General features: G+C 41.0%; 1 protein-coding gene across 13 annotated transcripts in view; it reads left to right on the forward strand.

The window, feature by feature from the left end:
- Window positions 1–17,241, forward strand: part of ENPP2 (ectonucleotide pyrophosphatase/phosphodiesterase 2) — a 203,074-nt gene that overhangs the window by 169,106 nt on the left and 16,727 nt on the right. For all 13 annotated transcript variants that reach the window (XM_077271135.1, XM_077271139.1, XM_077271141.1 and 10 more), the window contains 3 exons: window positions 7,168–7,245; window positions 11,260–11,392; window positions 14,145–14,298. In XM_077271135.1, the coding sequence (XP_077127250.1) occupies window positions 7,168–7,245; window positions 11,260–11,392; window positions 14,145–14,298 (365 nt within the window). The remainder of the gene's footprint in view (window positions 1–7,167; window positions 7,246–11,259; window positions 11,393–14,144; window positions 14,299–17,241) is intronic.

Consider the following 17,241-nt stretch of genomic DNA (forward strand, 5'->3'; position numbering starts at 1 on the left):
CACCACATCAAAACCCTGTCATGGGCAGCCCAATCTCCAGACCTGAACCCCATTGAAAACCTCTGGAATGTAATCAAGAGGATGATGGATAGTCACAGGCCATCAAACAAAGAAGAACTGCTTACATTTTTGCGCCAGGAGCAGTGTGAAAGACTGGTGGGAAGCATGCCAAGACGCATGAAAGCTGCGATTATAGATCATGGTTATTCCACAAAATATTGATTTCTGAACTCTTCCCGAGTTAAAACATTAGTATTGTTGTTTATAAATGATTATGAACTTGTTTTCTTTGCGTTATTTGAGGTCTGAAAGCACTGGGGTTTTTTTTTGTTTTTTTTTTGTAATTTGGACCATTTCTCCTTTTCAGGAAAAAATACAAAATTTATTGCTTGGAACTTCGGAGACATGGTGTCAGAAGTTTGTAGAATAAATTAACAATTTACATTTTACTCAAAAATATACCTATAAAGAGAAAAATCAGATAAACTGAATATTTTGCAGTGGTCTCTTAATTTTTGCCAGAGCTGTAGATGTTTGGCGTAGCAAACTCTGCAGCTCGTTATGAAGTTGACGAACGGAGGTCATCAAGCCTCCATCCCTCCCCAGCTCCGTCCACTTTGTTGGAGCTGGGCGAAAATGATGTGAGAACACAAAAAGTCGCAAAATTTTAGCACAGCCTCAAGTTGCAGCAAAATTTTTCAACTTTTTAAAGCTCTTTACAGCCGAACACTGGCACCATAGCTTTGATGAATCTGTGCCTTAATTACTCAAAATTTTTACCGAATACACCACTCACCAAAAAATTAAATAAAGGGAACACTTACATCTGTTTTTCATTGATCAGATGTGCTTAGTTGAAAATCTTTACTAATGTAAATGGTGTTCTAATCCCAATAAGGGCAACATCTGCTCAGCGTTTGTATGTTCTCCCCGTGTTTGCGTGGGTTTCCTTCATGTTCTCTGCTTTCCCCCTCACTCCAAAGACATTCTGATGGGAATCACAATCTATAGTCCCTAATAGAGTTTGCTCCTAATGGCGTCCGCCGGGGTCTCTTCCCTGACCTGGGATCAGGCCATCAGTGAGCTTCTGACCAGTTTGTGTCGGTGCATCCGACACAATCAATTGGAGCTACACAGTGTCCCAGAGGTTCTTAATTGGATTCTGATCTGGGGAATGTGCAGGTCAGTCAATGGCATCAATAGTAGCATAGTAACATGGTTATTAAGGTTGAAGGAAGACTTTAAGTCCATCTAGTTCAACCCATAGCCTAACCTAACATGCCCTAACATGTTGATCCAGAGGAAAGCAAAAAACCCATGTGGCAAAGAGTAAGCTCCACACTGGAGAAAAAAATTCCTTCTCGACTTCACATACGGCAATCAGACTAGTTCCCTGGATCAACACCCTAACAAGGAATCTAGTGTATATACCCTGTAACATTATACTTTTCAAGAAAGGCATCCAGTCCCCTCTTAAATTTAAGTAATGAATCACTCATTACAACATCATATGGCAGAGAGTTCCATAGTCTCACTGCTCTTACAGTAAAGAATCCGTGTCTGTTATTATGCTTAAACCTTCTTTCCTCCAGACGTAGAGGATGCCCCCTTGTCCCTGTCTCAGGTTTATGTGTAAAAAGATCATCAGAAAGGTCTTTGTACTGTCCCCTCATGTATTTATACATTGTAATAAGATCACCCCTTAGCCTTCGTTTTTCCAAACTAAATAGCCCCAAGTGTAATAACCTATCTTGGTATTGCAGACCCCCCAGTCCTCTAATAACCTTGGTCGCTCTTCTCTGCACCCGCTCCAGTTCAGCTATGTCTGTCTTATACACCAGAGACCAGAACTGTGCACAGTATTCTAAGTGTGGTCGAACTAGTGACTCGTATAGAGGTAAAATTATGTTCTCCTCATGAGCATCTATGCCTCTTTTAATGCATCCCATTATTTTATTTGCCTTTGCAGCAGCTGCCTGATACTGGCCACTAAATGTGAGTTTGTCATCCACCCATACACCCAGGTCTTTTTCATTGACTGTTTTACCCAGCGTTTTAGAATTAAGCACATAGTTATACATCTTATTACTTCTACCCAAGTGCATGACCTTACATTTATCCCCATTAAAGCTCATTTGCCATTTATCAGCCCAAGCTTTGAGTTACATAAATCATCCTGTAATATAAAATTGTCCTCCTCTGTATTGATTACCCTGCAGAGTTTAGTGTCATCTAAATATTCAAATATTGAAATTCTACTCTGTATACCCCCTACAATGTCATTAATAAATATGTTAAAAAGAAGAGGGCCCAATACTGACCCCTGTGGTACCCCACTACTAACCGCAACCCAGTCCGAGTGTGCTCCATTAATAACCACCCTTTGTTTCCTATCCCTGAGCCAGCTCTCAACCCACTTACACATATTTTCCCCTATCCCCATTATTTTCATTTTATGTATCAACCTTTTGTGTGGCACTGTATCAAAAGCTTTTGAAAAGTCCATATACACTACGTCCACTGGGTCCAGTCCAGAACTTACCTCTTCATAGAAATTGATCAAATTAGTCTGACATGAACGGTCCCTAGTAAACCCGTGCTGATACTGGGTCATGAGGTTATTCCTCTTCAGATACTCCAGTATAGCATCCCTTAGAATGCCCTCCAGGATTTTACCCACAGTAGAGGTTAAACTTACTGGCCTATAATTTCCGAGTTCAGTTTTTGTCCCCTTTTTGAAAATTGGCACCACATTTGCTATACGCCAGTCCTGTGGTACAGACCCTGTTATTATGGAGTCTTTAAAGATTAAAAATAATGGTCTATCAATGACTGTACTTAGTTCCTGCAGTACTCGGGGGTGTATCCCATCCGGGCCCAGGGATTTGTCAACTTTAGTGATTTTTTTTTTTTGGATTTTTTTTTTTAGACGCCGCCGTACTTCCTGCTGGGTTAAGCAGGTGACATTTAATGGGGAATTTTTGTTATCACTGATCATGTCCTCCATCATGGGATTTTCTTGTGTAAATACTGGTGAAAAAAAAAATAATTTTGCATATTGGCTTTTTCCTCATCCTCATCCACCATTTCCCCCAGACTATTTTTAAGGGGGCCAACACTATCATTTTTTAGTTTCTTACTATTTATGTAGTTAAAGAATATTTTGGGATTATTTTTACTCTCTCTATCAATTAGTCTCTCTGTCTCAATTTTTGCTGCCTTGATTTACTTTTTACAGAATTTATTTAATTTTCTATATTTATTTAATGCCTCATCACTACCCACTTGCTTTAATTCTCTAAATGCTTTCTTTTTGTCACTTATTGCGCCCCTTACAGCTCTATTTAGCCATAGTGGTTTCCTCCTATTTCTAGTATGTTTATTCCCATAGGGTATATACTGTGCACAGGTCCTATCCAGGATGCTAATAAACGTCTCCCATTTTCTTTGTGTATTTTTATGTCTCAGAATATCATCCCAGTTTATTGCACTAAGATCATCTCTCAACCATTGGAAATTTGCCTTCCTGAAGTTTAGTGTCCTAGTAACCCCTTTACTACACATCTTATTAAAGGATACATGAAAACTTACCTGGCTCACCCCCTCTGACACAGCCTCTCCTGCTGCACTCTCGTATGGTAATTCCACCTTTTCCACACCCCCAGCCCCAGCAGCAAGCATGGAGGAGGAGTTAGTTTTCTCCTGTCAGATAACTGTTCCTTCACCCCAATTCCACTGCCACCCTCTGTTACCCTCCCTTCCTTTGAGGTGCACTCTGTGCACATCTGTTCCCCCTTCAACCTCCAACTTGCTGTCATTTACTGCCCCCCCCAGGGCCAGCCACCACCTTCTTCGACCACTTCACCACTAGGCTACTTTATTTCCTTTCCGCTGACATCCCCACTTTCATCATGGGTGACTTCAACATCCCCATTGACACTTCCCTCTCAGTTGCCACTAAACTTCTACCTCTCACTTCCTCCTTCTGCCTCAATCTATGGTCTTCTGCAGCCACTCACAAAGATGGCCATTGGACCTCATCTTCATCTGCCTCTGCTCCCTATCTAACCTTTCTAACTCGCCTCTACCCCTTTTTGACCACAACCTACTTACATTCTCTACCCTCTCCACTCCTTGTCCACAATCCCCACTCCATAAACTCGCACACCCTTGCAGAAATCTTAAACACCTCAATCTACACTCGCTGTCTGAATCCCTCCTCCCTTTTACAGACAGAAGTTCCCTACACAATGCGGATGCCGCTGCTGCTCTATATAACACCACAATAGCTGTAGCTCTGGAATTGGTTGCCACTCTCACACATACCAAAGCTAAAAATATCAACAGACAGCCTTGGCACACCAGCCTGACCAAAGAACTGAGAACGGGCTACCAGGGTTGCTGAGCAGAGATGGAAAAGATCCAACTCCAACGATCACTTCACCGGATTCAAACAGTCCCTCACTACTTTCAAGGCCACACTTGCTACAGCAAAACAAACCTACTTCTCATCTCTCATATCCTCCCTGTCTCACAACCCTAAACAGTTATTCAACACTTTCAATTCTCTCCTCCTTCCCCCAGCACCCCTTCCCTCTCCACTCATCCCAGCCAAAGACTTTGCCTCATTTTTCAAGCAGAAGATTGATAACATCAGAGAGAGTTTTGGTCGACAACCCCCAGAGCCCTTTCTCCTAGCTGCTCAGCCCGCCTCCTCCAAAACCAACTTCTCCACCAGTACAGAAGATCTACTCTCAAGATCACACCACACCACCAGTGCACTTGACCCAATCCCATCCTACTTCATCCCAAACCTCACCACATTCTTCATCCCAACCCTAACCCATCTCTTCAACCTATCACTAACAACTGGTGTTTTCCCCGCAAGCTTTAAACATGCTTCAATCACACCTATCCTCAAAAAGCCCTCTCTTTACCCATTTTCTGCATCTAGCTATGGCCCCATATCACTTCTCCCCTATGCCTCAAAACTACTGGAACAACACGTCCATCTTGAACTGTCTTCCCACCTCTCTTCTTGCTCCCTCTTCGACCGCTTACAATCTGGCTTCCGGCCGCATCACTCCACTGAAACTGCTCTAACTAAACTCATCAATGACCTATTAGCTGCCAAAGTGGTTAACCTATTGGCCAATAGGTGCACGGAAAGTGCACGGAACCCCTGTCCTGATGAGACGATCCAATAATAAATGGCTCCCCATTACCAAAGACTCCAGTTCAAAACCCTAACCATGACCTACAAAGCCATCCGCAACCTGTCTCCTCCATACATCTGTGACCTCGTCTCCCGGTACTTACCTGCACGCAACCTCCGATCCTCACAAAATCTCCTTCTCTACTCCCCTCTTATCTGCTCTTCCCACAATCCCATGCAAGATTTCTCCTGCGCATCCCCCCTACTCTGGAACTCTCTACCCCAACATATCGGACTCTTGCCTACCATGGAAACCTTCAAAAAGAACCTTAAGACCTACCTCTTTCGACAAGCCTACAACCTGCTGTAACCACCGATCGACCAAACCGCTGCACGACCAGCTCTATCCTCGCCAACTGTATTCTCACCCATCCCTTGTAGATTGTGACCCTCCCAGGCAGGGTCCTCACTCCTCCTGCACCAGTCGTGACTTGTATCGTTTAAGATGACTATAGTTGTTTTTATGTATACCTCTCCTCACATGTAAAGTGCCATGGAATAAATGGCGCTATAATAATAATAAATAATAATATTGTCCTGCACCAGGGCGAAACCAGACCTCGCTACACCAGCACAAGTTGTTTCTGATAATTTAGTGGGAAATATGCCCAGTGGAGGTCATTTAGTAGGACTTCGCCAGTACTCCTCTTGTTTATCCTCGTATGTAGAAGCAGATACCGGTCCTTCATGCTGGGTTGATGCCCGCTTACAACGCTGTTCACCTTTTCGCATACCGTGTTCTGCGATCTACTTAAGGGTCTTGAGACTGTACTGGGAAATGATGCGGCAAACTTTCCTTGACATGGCACCCGTAAATGTGCAATCCTGGAAGAGCTGGACGACCTGTGCAATCTGAACGGGCTGCAAAAGGAACTATCCAGCTCACCCTGAATGTAGTTGCCAGCAATCCTTGGCATGCATAAGAGACCATTCCTGCTTGAAGTGGTGAAGAGCAATATAGAAAAGGAGAAATCCAGTCGTTTTCCTGATAAAAATATGCAAAAAGCTTTATTCCAATATAGACTAAAATTGGCAATCTCGGTACTGCAAGAATGAATCCTATGCGTTTCAGACTAAAACTTAGATCTTACGCATGGACACTTACTTAGTCCGGGAGTAAGGACTACGTTTATAAGTCTGGAACGCTTAGTCAATCCCAGTACTGCAAAAATGCAGGAATTCATTCTGCTTTAGTCTATATTTGAAGAAAACTTTTTGTATATTTTTATCTGGAAAACAGTTGTATTTGTTTTTCTTCCGTCTCATGCCTCCAGTAGTAACAGGGACATTGGCAAAATTATAAAAGAATCAGCCAGGAAGGATGAGGAGAGAGGAATTATCTGCAGCCTTATACTTGCAAAACCATTCCTTTTTGGTGGTTGTCTTGCCAAAAATGGTAAAATAGGTTCACAATGGCAAACGTTTCCTGACTTGGATAGGTTGGTATCGCCTATTTTAATTGACTTGTCTTGGGGTAAAAATGTATAGTTTTTATGGTGATTTAAAAAAAAAAAAAAAAAGTAAAAAAAAAAAAGAATCCAACGAGAACATGTTTTGTGAACATACCGATACTGTGAGGCTTTGGCGTACCCTTAATTTTTTTTACTACCTGATGAAGATAGTTATGCTATCAAAACGCGTTGTGGAGATCGAAGGGTTAATAAAGGTTCGTTAACCAGATTGCTGTCCCTACCTTTATCCCTTATCTCAGCGTTCCACAGACCACTACAACCTTTTTCCTCCATCTTAATTTTTTTGGGAGCAGTGTATATCAACATCGAGCACTGTACATAATACACTTGGTGCGACTACACTAACTTCATCCAGATGTTCTATCTTCATTACACCAAATCAAAGATAGATGTAGGCACTTACTCGACCATAATAAATTGTATAATCTATTGACCTGTTTTTGTCTGAGTTTTAATTGACCATTTTTTCTTTCCCTCCAGAATTAAGTTCTTCCGCTGATGCCAAATATGACGCTGTTCTCATTACAAATGTCATTCCCATATACCCCGCATTCAAAAGTAAGTCCTTTCTAAGTCAGAGCGTTTATAATATTTGTTAAAAGCCAAGCATGATGTGAGCAAACAGATTTGCACTATCCAGATCCAGTTTTCCTTGCAGTAGTCTGTGGCTGCTGGACTTGGGTAGGTCAAACGTCCTCAGCTGGTCCTCGAATGCTGGAATCCTGGATACGGTACGTCATGCAACCAGTTGGCCACATGATCATATCATGAGGTTGTGGCGAAATGCACAGCATGATATTACATATAATCATCACAAGAGGTACCCAGAATGACTGCATTCAAATGCCGGCCAAGCAAGTACACACCGCCCTTGGCTGACAGTCATGGAGTAGCGAAGTGAAGACTGGACACGATTAGTGTGAATCTTTTTGCTCTTCTTTCTCATCATGTTTCTATAACTGCATTTAAGCTACAACTTATAATGGTTCTTCCGTAACAGTAAAAAATAAAGGAAGTTGGAGTGTGAGTGGCTGCTTCTTCTCTCCGCACTCCTGATTTCTCCAGTAGTAGATCACATAGCCATGGTGGACACCAATGTAAGGAGCATTTTTTTTTTTGCCGTGCCAAACCTGCTGTCTCCAATGTTATATCCCAATATTCATGAAGAGTAAATTTTCCTACTCCTGAAGGGAGAATAGAGCTTCCTACTGCACATGATCACAGGCAGTCTAGGACTGGTTTCTATCCACATAAGGCAGCAGTCATTTTAATTCTATAGTTATTACCTCCTTAGAGAAAATCATTCTGATTTGCTCAGGGGTGGACCCTGACCGCTAGGGGCCCCTGTGCAAGAAATGTTTGGGCCCCCCTCCTTTTATGGTGAACCATCTACTCGTATATATTACATAATCCCTCTGGTTGTGTATATTGCCACCCCTGGATTCTCTTGTTATTTTTGTTGTTTATAGCCCCCTGTCTTTATTTTGTACCGTCCTCTCTTGTTAGATGTATAATGCAATGACGGCTGATGGAGCATGGGAAAGCTTCTTTTCTAATGGAGAAGCTGATTGACCGGTGTTCTGGTCGGATGCTGCTCCATCAGCAGTCATTTTATATCTAACAAGAGAGGACTTTGTAATGAAGAGAGGGCGCTGTGATTAACACAAATGACAAGAATACACTATGTAAGGGAGGGCACTGTACATGACGAGATGATACTATGTAATAATAGATGGCGCTTCACATGAGAGGACGCTATATAAGGGATGGTGCCATACATAACTAGAGGATGGTACATACGGTGATGTATATTATAAAAGTGGAAACTATGCAATTAAGGACGGCGCTATATATAATAAGAGCGTGCACTATATACTATGGGACTGTGCTATACATAATAAGGCTACACCTGTATCTGTGTGACGTGTTGGTGTGCTGCCTGATTTTTTTTTTTCTCAGACAGCACACAGACCCACTCATTATGTCCTCAAAATCAGATCACAATTATTCATGCTCGGAGTCTCACAGATCTCATTCTCGGACATTTCACATGAGGGAGGTCGTTTTGCAAATAACATAATTACTCCAAGTCACACAGTACAAAGAATAAACAATTACATCCAGAGAACGCTGATGTCTCATCTGATTAGTCGTTTTGTTTCTTCTCCATCTGGTCAGACCTTCATGTCGACATCTCCCAGCCACAACACGTCTTGTCACAATGATCACTGCAACCCTAAAAATAATAAGGTTACATATTGTGTGTACATACTGTATGTATATGTATGTGTGTGTGTATATATATATATATATATATATATATATATATATATATATATATATATATATATGTGTGTATGTATAAAATATATATATATGTATAAAATATATATATATATATATATATATATATATATATATATATATATATATATATATATATATATATATATATATATATATATATCTATATATCCCGAATAAAAATAATCCCACACACTGCCCATCTGGCTACAAATATGTACACCTTCATTAATATACTATTAGCCACACACCATTTGAGATATTAACTGATAAGCAGCACTGTGCAGCCCCATTAACTATAATTTTCGTCTCTGTGACGCTCCCTGAGTTCATTTGAAGGCTATGTGCACACATTACGTTTTAGTTGCAGAAAATAAGCAACATTTTACGGTACAAGCAAAGTGAATGAGATTCATGCACAAATCGCTTTTTTCTTTCTTTTTTTTCTTGCAGATTTGCAGCAGATTAAAATCTGTATACTCTCAATTCTTGGAACGTTTTTCACCCATTTCAATGAATGGGGAAAATACTCAACAAAAACATGTCAAAGTTGCGTATTTTACGCAACTTTTTTTACTGCCAACTCATCAGGATTTGCAGCAGAATTACACAAACATATTCATTAAAAGGCCTTGATAGCATCATAATGAATTAGGCAGTGGGAGAAGACGTTATCTGGGTCTCATAATGAAATTGAGGGTGGGATAGGATGCCATCAGGAAATAATCAGTAATAATGCTCCCCATACTGGGCCCTTTCCTGGGATAATGTGTCCCAACCTTGGCCACTTCCTGTTATAATGTGCCCCATCATGTGCCTCTTCCTGGGGTACTGTGCCCTTCCTGGGGGTAATGTGTCCCATCCTGTTCCCCTTCCTGTGATAATATTCCCCTTCCTGGTTTAACAACCCCCATCCTGGGATAATATGCCTTGTCCTTGGCCCCTCCTTGGGATAGTGGGCCCCTTCTTGGGGATACTGTGCCCCATACATGGCCTTTTGCTGGGGATAATGTGCTTTATCTTGGGCCCCTTCCTGAGTAATGTGCCTTTTCATAGGGATAATGTGCCTCATCCTTGGCCCCTTCCTGGGGTAGTGTGCACATTTCTTGGAATAGTGTGCCCCATGTTGGACCCCTTCCTGAGGTAATGTGCCCCTTCCTAGGATAAAGTGTCTCATTCTGTGCCCCTTCCTGGGGTAGTGTTCCCATTCCTGGGGTAATATGCCCTTTTTTGGGTAGATTGCCCCATCCTGAGCCCGTTCCTGGTGTAATATGTCCCTTCCTTGGGATAATGTGCCTCATCCTGGGCCCCTTTCTGGGGTAGTGTATCCCATTCTGTGCTCCTTACTGAGGTAATGTCCCCCATCCTGGAGTAATATGTGTCATTCTGTGCTACTTCCTGGTGTAATGTGCCCCTTCCTAGGGTAGTGTGCCCCATCCTGGGCCCCTTCCTGGCCTATTGTGCCCCTTCCTGGTATAATGTGCCACATCCTGGCCTCCTTCCTTTGGTACTGTGCCCCTTCCTGGGGTACTGTACCCTGTTCTGCAACACATTAAAAAAAATTCTACTCTGCTTTCCCTGGTTTCCATGCCACGCACCATCCTCTTCTTTATTGAGCAGAGGAGCTGGCTGCTGAAGTCGGCGTGCGCACCATGGCACATGATGTCCCGTGCCGTGCGCACCATGGCACATGATGTCACTGCCATGCGCCCCAGTCACGTGCATGCTGACATCCGCTGCGATCAGATGACGGTCCAGGAAGCATGCTTATTTATGGTGGAGACAGGAGACATATCGATTGGTCAAACACGTATCACGTTTACGGCTGAATTATCTGATGGAGCCACAAACTATAATTCACAAGGGGGCTTGATGGAGAATCACAAGTAGTTATCAATTGGCCAGATTAGAAGGACTGGTGCTTACACCGGGGCTCAGATGCCGGTAACAGAAAAGGGTAGATTGGGATTACGGTAAAATCGGAAAGTGTGCCCATATGCCATACTTTTAGTTTAGCTAATATTTTTATAGTAGAGGAAAATACCGTAACCCAGAAATGAGAGTAAGTAGGAAGAGTGCAGATACCCCCAAAAAATTGGAAAGCGCAAATTTTTAACAATTTTTTTTTTTAATTTTCCCATCAATTATTTTCAATCGGCCTTATGGTTTATCCACTCTTAGACATGGCTGTTATTGATTTCTCCTGCTCAGTTCAGGCTTAAGATGTCCCTGTCGTAACTGTTGTTCCAATTTTCTTTCTTTTTTTAGAGATCTGGAACTATTTTCAGAGAGTCTTGGTAAAGCGATACGCCTCAGAAAGGAATGGAGTCAACGTTCTTGCTGGACCCATCTTTGACTACGACTATGATGGCTTATATGACACCCCTGACAAGATTAAGACGTAAGTAGGCCTTCATGGGCGAGAGATTAGACACTTGTCACAATGTTGTCTAGTGAGCCAATTTTTTTAACAGGTTCCATTCATTTTAGTTATGATCATAGACACTAATGAGCTGAGATTAAACAGATGGTCAAAAGCAATGGAATGGGGCAAACTTTTTTTTTTCCAAGCCAATCAGGCTTTTTATATGAGTAGGTTATTTAGGAGATTTGGGCAGAGTCTTCACCGTCCCTATAAATATCTACGATTTCTTATGAAGGCTCATGTAAGTTGCCTTCATAAAATTGTCAAAATCTAAGCTAGAAAATGAGCGTAAGTAAGTAAATTGTAATAGTACATATAAATAACCTATGGTACTTACTGTTTTTGATCAAAAAAGTGTAAAAGCCACTGTGACAAGGTGAACCCATCGGGGCGGTCCCATCCACTAGTATTAAAGACTCAAAACCAACACAAGAGACAAGAGTGCAGGAAGGTCATATAAAATGGAACATTTTTTTTTTTTTAATATATAGTTCAAAAATATGAAAAACCTACATACAGAAAAAAAGTGTATTCCTACAAATGGTCCAGTACACATATAAAGTGTAGAAAGTGTATAAACTTGAAAAGACCAAAAACGTTTAGAACATGCAGTGACCACCCCTAGTGTAAGAGCTTAGTGCTATGACTATCCAGAGAAGATGATAAAATAATGAAGGTAAGTAACACTTACACCTAAATGGTGTGTCCAGATTGGGAGAGAGTAAATGTGTACTGATCCAATGACCCATATGTGCATAGCCTCGCCTTGTGTCAGACGACCGATGTAGATGGGGGCAGAGCAGGACCAAAGCCCGACTGTTCAGGCACCCAGCTATTGGAAGCTATATAAATGAAATGCCTGAGCTCAAAAAAAAGGGTCACACCTCTGTTTGTACATCCAGCCAGAGGAACATTACCTGAGAATTAATTACATGCGTATATAAAATCAATTTCCACCATTAAATATATAGCTATTATTAGTGTATATTTATTAAAATATATTATTAAAAAATCATGTAGGGTGCTGAACTAAATCCACAGTAATAATTTGCACATTGTAAAAAAAAATAATTCTCTATCTATCTATCTATCTATCTATCTATCTATCTATCTATCTATCTATCTATCTATCTATCTATCTATCTATCTATATATAACTCGATCATGTTCGGTTTGTTCTTCTCCTCCTTCTCACGGTTGTTTTATTTGGGCTCTGCTCCACTGCAATATCTGATGGAGTCTGCGCGGTCTGTTTCAGTTATTGATTTGAGAAATTTCCTCTCTTTTTATTGATGTCGGTGAGTTCTTAGAAATATGTAAGATTTCTCAAGGGCACGTAGATATTAGACGTTGCATTAAATCTATAATGATTATATATATATATATATATATATATATATATATATATATATAATTTTATTTTTTTTAAAAAGAGACACAAACTGGTAATTTCATGATCAAAATTTTTTTGAATTACATTTTATACAATTTTTAACATGATTTTTTAAATAAAAATATATTTTAATAAATATACACTAATAATGGCTATATATTTAATGGTGGAAATTGATTTTATATACGCACATAATTAATTCTCAGGTAATGTTCCTCTGGCTGGATGTGTAGCGCAGGTAGATGGGAGGATGAATGGGAATTATCTCACATCCTCAAGTAGGTTCTTGTCCTGTTTTGTCGTATAAATTCTTTATTTTCTTTTTGCTTCTGATGTCTGAAAAATGAATAAAATTTTATTATATTGGTTATTAATTTGAACAACTATATTATCTGTATGTACATATGTTGAAAATTACTTTATTATGCATTGCTGCTCCACGAACTTTGACACTATATGTCAGAAGGTCTTTTGGCGCCGGTTTTGAATGTATATAAGGCATGTAACAGCACTGTCTTCACATGTCTCTCTGGTAATCTCCTGAAGAAGAAGCCATAGGCTTTGAAACGCGTTGAATAAACCACCAGAGTGTATTTTAACTATATCTGGATTAGTTTTGTCACAGCAGCGCGGATATCATCCACACACATTTACTATAGCAGCATGATGTAGTGGCAGAGACCCTGATCCCAGCGATGTATCACTTAGGTTACTGGGTGCAGCAGTTGTGGTACAATCACTGGTTTCTCTGCTGCAGATCTAGCCGAGCTCTGAATGCTGAGCTGTGGAAAGCCCCGCCCACACTGCTGATTGGTAGCTCTGTCAATATACAGCGTACACAGAAAGCAGCCAATCAGTTGTGGGGGTCTGGTTGGACTAGGAGGCACGAGACGCCTAGTCCTGTAGTGATAATCTGCTGATAAAACACTGATTTTATTGAAACTGCAATACACAGACTAGTAAGTGACACGTCACTGGAATCAGCCTCTCAGCCCCTAAATCAGGCTGCTCTCAGATTACATAACACAAGCCTGCTGACAGATTCCCTTTAACTTAGAATCCGATATAGAATAAGCTCACTATCTGACTGACAGCAGAGTAACCTTTTATCTGTCTTTTTTGCATTTATGATGACGGGCCACATCAAAGTTAAACATGCATGGAAACAAAAGCCAAACATCATTAACGGGACCTAATTACAAATTAATTTTGAGCCCCAAATACATGCATTTTAAACAAATCATCCAAAAAGATGGATATTGATACCAAAAAGATAACCTTTATTGATATATTCTTTTTTTCTTTTTTTTCTTTCATTTCCCTTTCTTCATTCAGGTTTGTCGATGGAACAATACCAGTCCCCACACACTACTTCTGTATCATAACCAGCTGTCTAGATTTTAACCAGCCGGCTGACAACTGTGATGGAAAGATGGCCGTCTCCTCATTCATCATCCCACACAGGCCTGACAACGATGAAAGCTGCAGCGTAAGTCAATCTCTTTTTAAGTTTATGTGTATAGCGGCACAATCCCAGCTCTCATTTGATTGTGGGAATCATTTTGGGGGGGACTTATTCACTGCTGAATTTAAAAAAAAACAAAAAAAAAACAAAAAACAAATTGCATTAATTGCTCAGCAACTTTAATGCACTTGAATGAATATATATACAGTACAGACCAAAAGTTTGGACACCTTCTCATTTAAAGATTTTTCTGTATTTTCATGACTATAAAAATTGTACATTCACACTGAAGGCATCAAAACTATGAATTAACCCCTTAATCCCGTATGACGTACTATCCCGTCAAGGTGACCTGGGACTTAATTCCCGGTGACGGGATAGTACGTCATACGCGATCGGCCGCGCTCACGGGGGGAGCGCGGCCGATCGCGGCCGGGTGTCGGCTGCATATCGCAGCTGACATCCGGCACTATGTGCCAGGAGCGGTCACGGACCGCCCCCGGCACATTAACCCCCGGCACACCGCGATCAAACATGATCGCGGTGTACCGGCGGTACAGGGAAGCATCGCGCAGGGAGGGGGCTCCCTGCGGGCTTCCCTGAGACGATCGGTACAAGGTGATGTACTCACCTCGTACCGAACGTCTGCTCCCTGCAGGCCCCGGATCCAAAATGGCCGAGGGGCTGTATCCGGGTCCTGCAGGGAGCACTTCCGGGTCGGAGCAGGCTGCAGATGAAAGCTGCAGCCTGCTCCGATGAAAGTATGATCACGGATCTGATAGAGTGCTGTGCACACTATCAGATCTGCGATCTGTGATGTCCCCCCCTGGGACAAAGTAAAAAAGTAAAAAAAAAAATTTCCACATGTGTAAAAAAAAAAAAAAAAAAAATTCCTAAATAAATAATAATAAAAAAAAAATATTATTCCCATAAATACATTTCTTTATCTAAAAAAAACAAACAAAAACAATAAAAGTACACATATTTAGTATCGCCGCGTCCGTAACGACCCAACCTATAAAACTGGCCCACTAGTTAACCCCTTCAGTAAACACCGTAAGAGAAAAAAAAAAAAAAACGAGGCAAAAAACAACGCTTTATTACCATACCGCCGGACAAAAAGTGGAATAACACGCGATCAAAAAGACGGATATAAATAACCATGTTACCGCTGAAAACATCATCTTGTCCCGCAAAAAACGAGCCGCCATACAGCATCATCAGCAAAAAAATAAAAAAGTTATAGTCCTCAGAATAAAGCGATGCCAAAATAATTATTTTTTCTATAAAATAGTTTTTATCGTATAAAAGCGTCAAAACATAAAAAAATGATATAAATGAGGTATCGCTGTAATCGTACTGACCCGACGAATAAAACTGCTTTATCAATTTTACCAAGCGCAGAACGGTATAAACGCCTCCCCCAAAAGAAATTCATGAATAGCTGGTTTTCGGTCATTCTGCCTCACAAAAATCGGAATAAAAAGTGATCAAAAATGGTCACGTGTCCGAAAATGTTACCAATAAAAACGTCAACTCGTCCCGCAAAAAACAAGACCTCACATGACTCTGTGGACCAAAATGTGGAAAAATTATAGCTCTCAAAATGTGGAGACGCAAAAACTTTTTTGCTATAAAAAGCGTCTTTTAGTCTGGTTTCACACTTGCGTTTTTATCTGCATGCGTTTTTTAAAAAAACCGCATGTGTGAAAAAATGCATGTAAACGCGGTAAAACGCATGCGTTTTTATAGAAAAACACAAGAAAACAAGAAAAAAACAAAAAACCCTAACCCTACCCCTAACCCTACCCCAACCTGAAATACGTGGCACTGAAATACGTGGCACTGAAATATACGTTTATATACGTATATAAGTGCCACGATATTTCAGTGGCCACGTATATAAGTGCCACGTATTTAAGTGCCACGTATTTAAGTGCCACGTATTTAAGTGCCACGTATTTAAGTGCCACGTATTTAAGTGCCACGTATTTAAGTGCCACGTATTTAAGTGCCACGTATTTAAGTGCCACGTATTTAAGTGCCACGTATTTAAGTGCCACGTATTTAAGTGCCACGTATTTAAGTGCCACGTATTTACGTGCCACGTATTTACCAGTGCCTGAAATACGTGGCACTGAAATACGTGGCACTGAAATATCGTGGCACTGAAGTATTTACGTGCCACGTATTTTTCAGTGCCTGAAATACGTGGCACTGAAATACGTGGCACTGAAATACGTGGCACTGAAATATCGTGGCACTGAAATATCGTGGCACTGAAATATCGTGGCACTGAAATACGTGGCACTTAAATACGTGGCTCTTAAATACGTGGCTCTTAAATACGTGGCACTTATATACGTGGCACTTATATACGTGGCACTTATATACGTGGCACTTATATACGTGGCACTTATATACGTGGCACTTATATACGTGGCACTTATATACGTGGCACTTATATACGTGGCACTTATATACGTGGCACTTATATACGTGGCACTTATGACTGTCAGAAAATGTTCAGTAAACGGTTAGGGGTGAGGTTAGGGGTAGGGTTTCAGGTAGAATTGGGGAGTTTCCACTGTTCAGGCACATCAGGGGCTCTCCAAACGCGACATGGCGTCCAATCTCAATTCCAGCCAATTCTGCGTTGAAAAAGTAAAACAGTGCTCCTTCCCTTCCGAGCTCTCCCGTGCGTCCAAAAAGGGGTTTACCCCAACATATGGGGTATCAGCGTACTAGGGACAAATTGAACAACAACTTCTGGGGTCCAAGCTCTCTTGTTATCCTTGGGAAAATAAAAATTTGGGGGGCTAAAAATCATTTTTGTGGGAAAAAAATATGTTTTATTTTCACGGCTCTGCGTTGTAAACTAGTGAAACACTTGGGGGTTCAAAGTTCTCACAACACATCTAGATAAGTTCCTTGGGAGGTCTAGTTTCCAATATGGGGTCACTTGTG

This window comes from Ranitomeya variabilis, chromosome 6, assembly GCF_051348905.1.
Source record: "Ranitomeya variabilis isolate aRanVar5 chromosome 6, aRanVar5.hap1, whole genome shotgun sequence".
NCBI classification, from domain to species: domain Eukaryota; kingdom Metazoa; phylum Chordata; class Amphibia; order Anura; family Dendrobatidae; genus Ranitomeya; species Ranitomeya variabilis.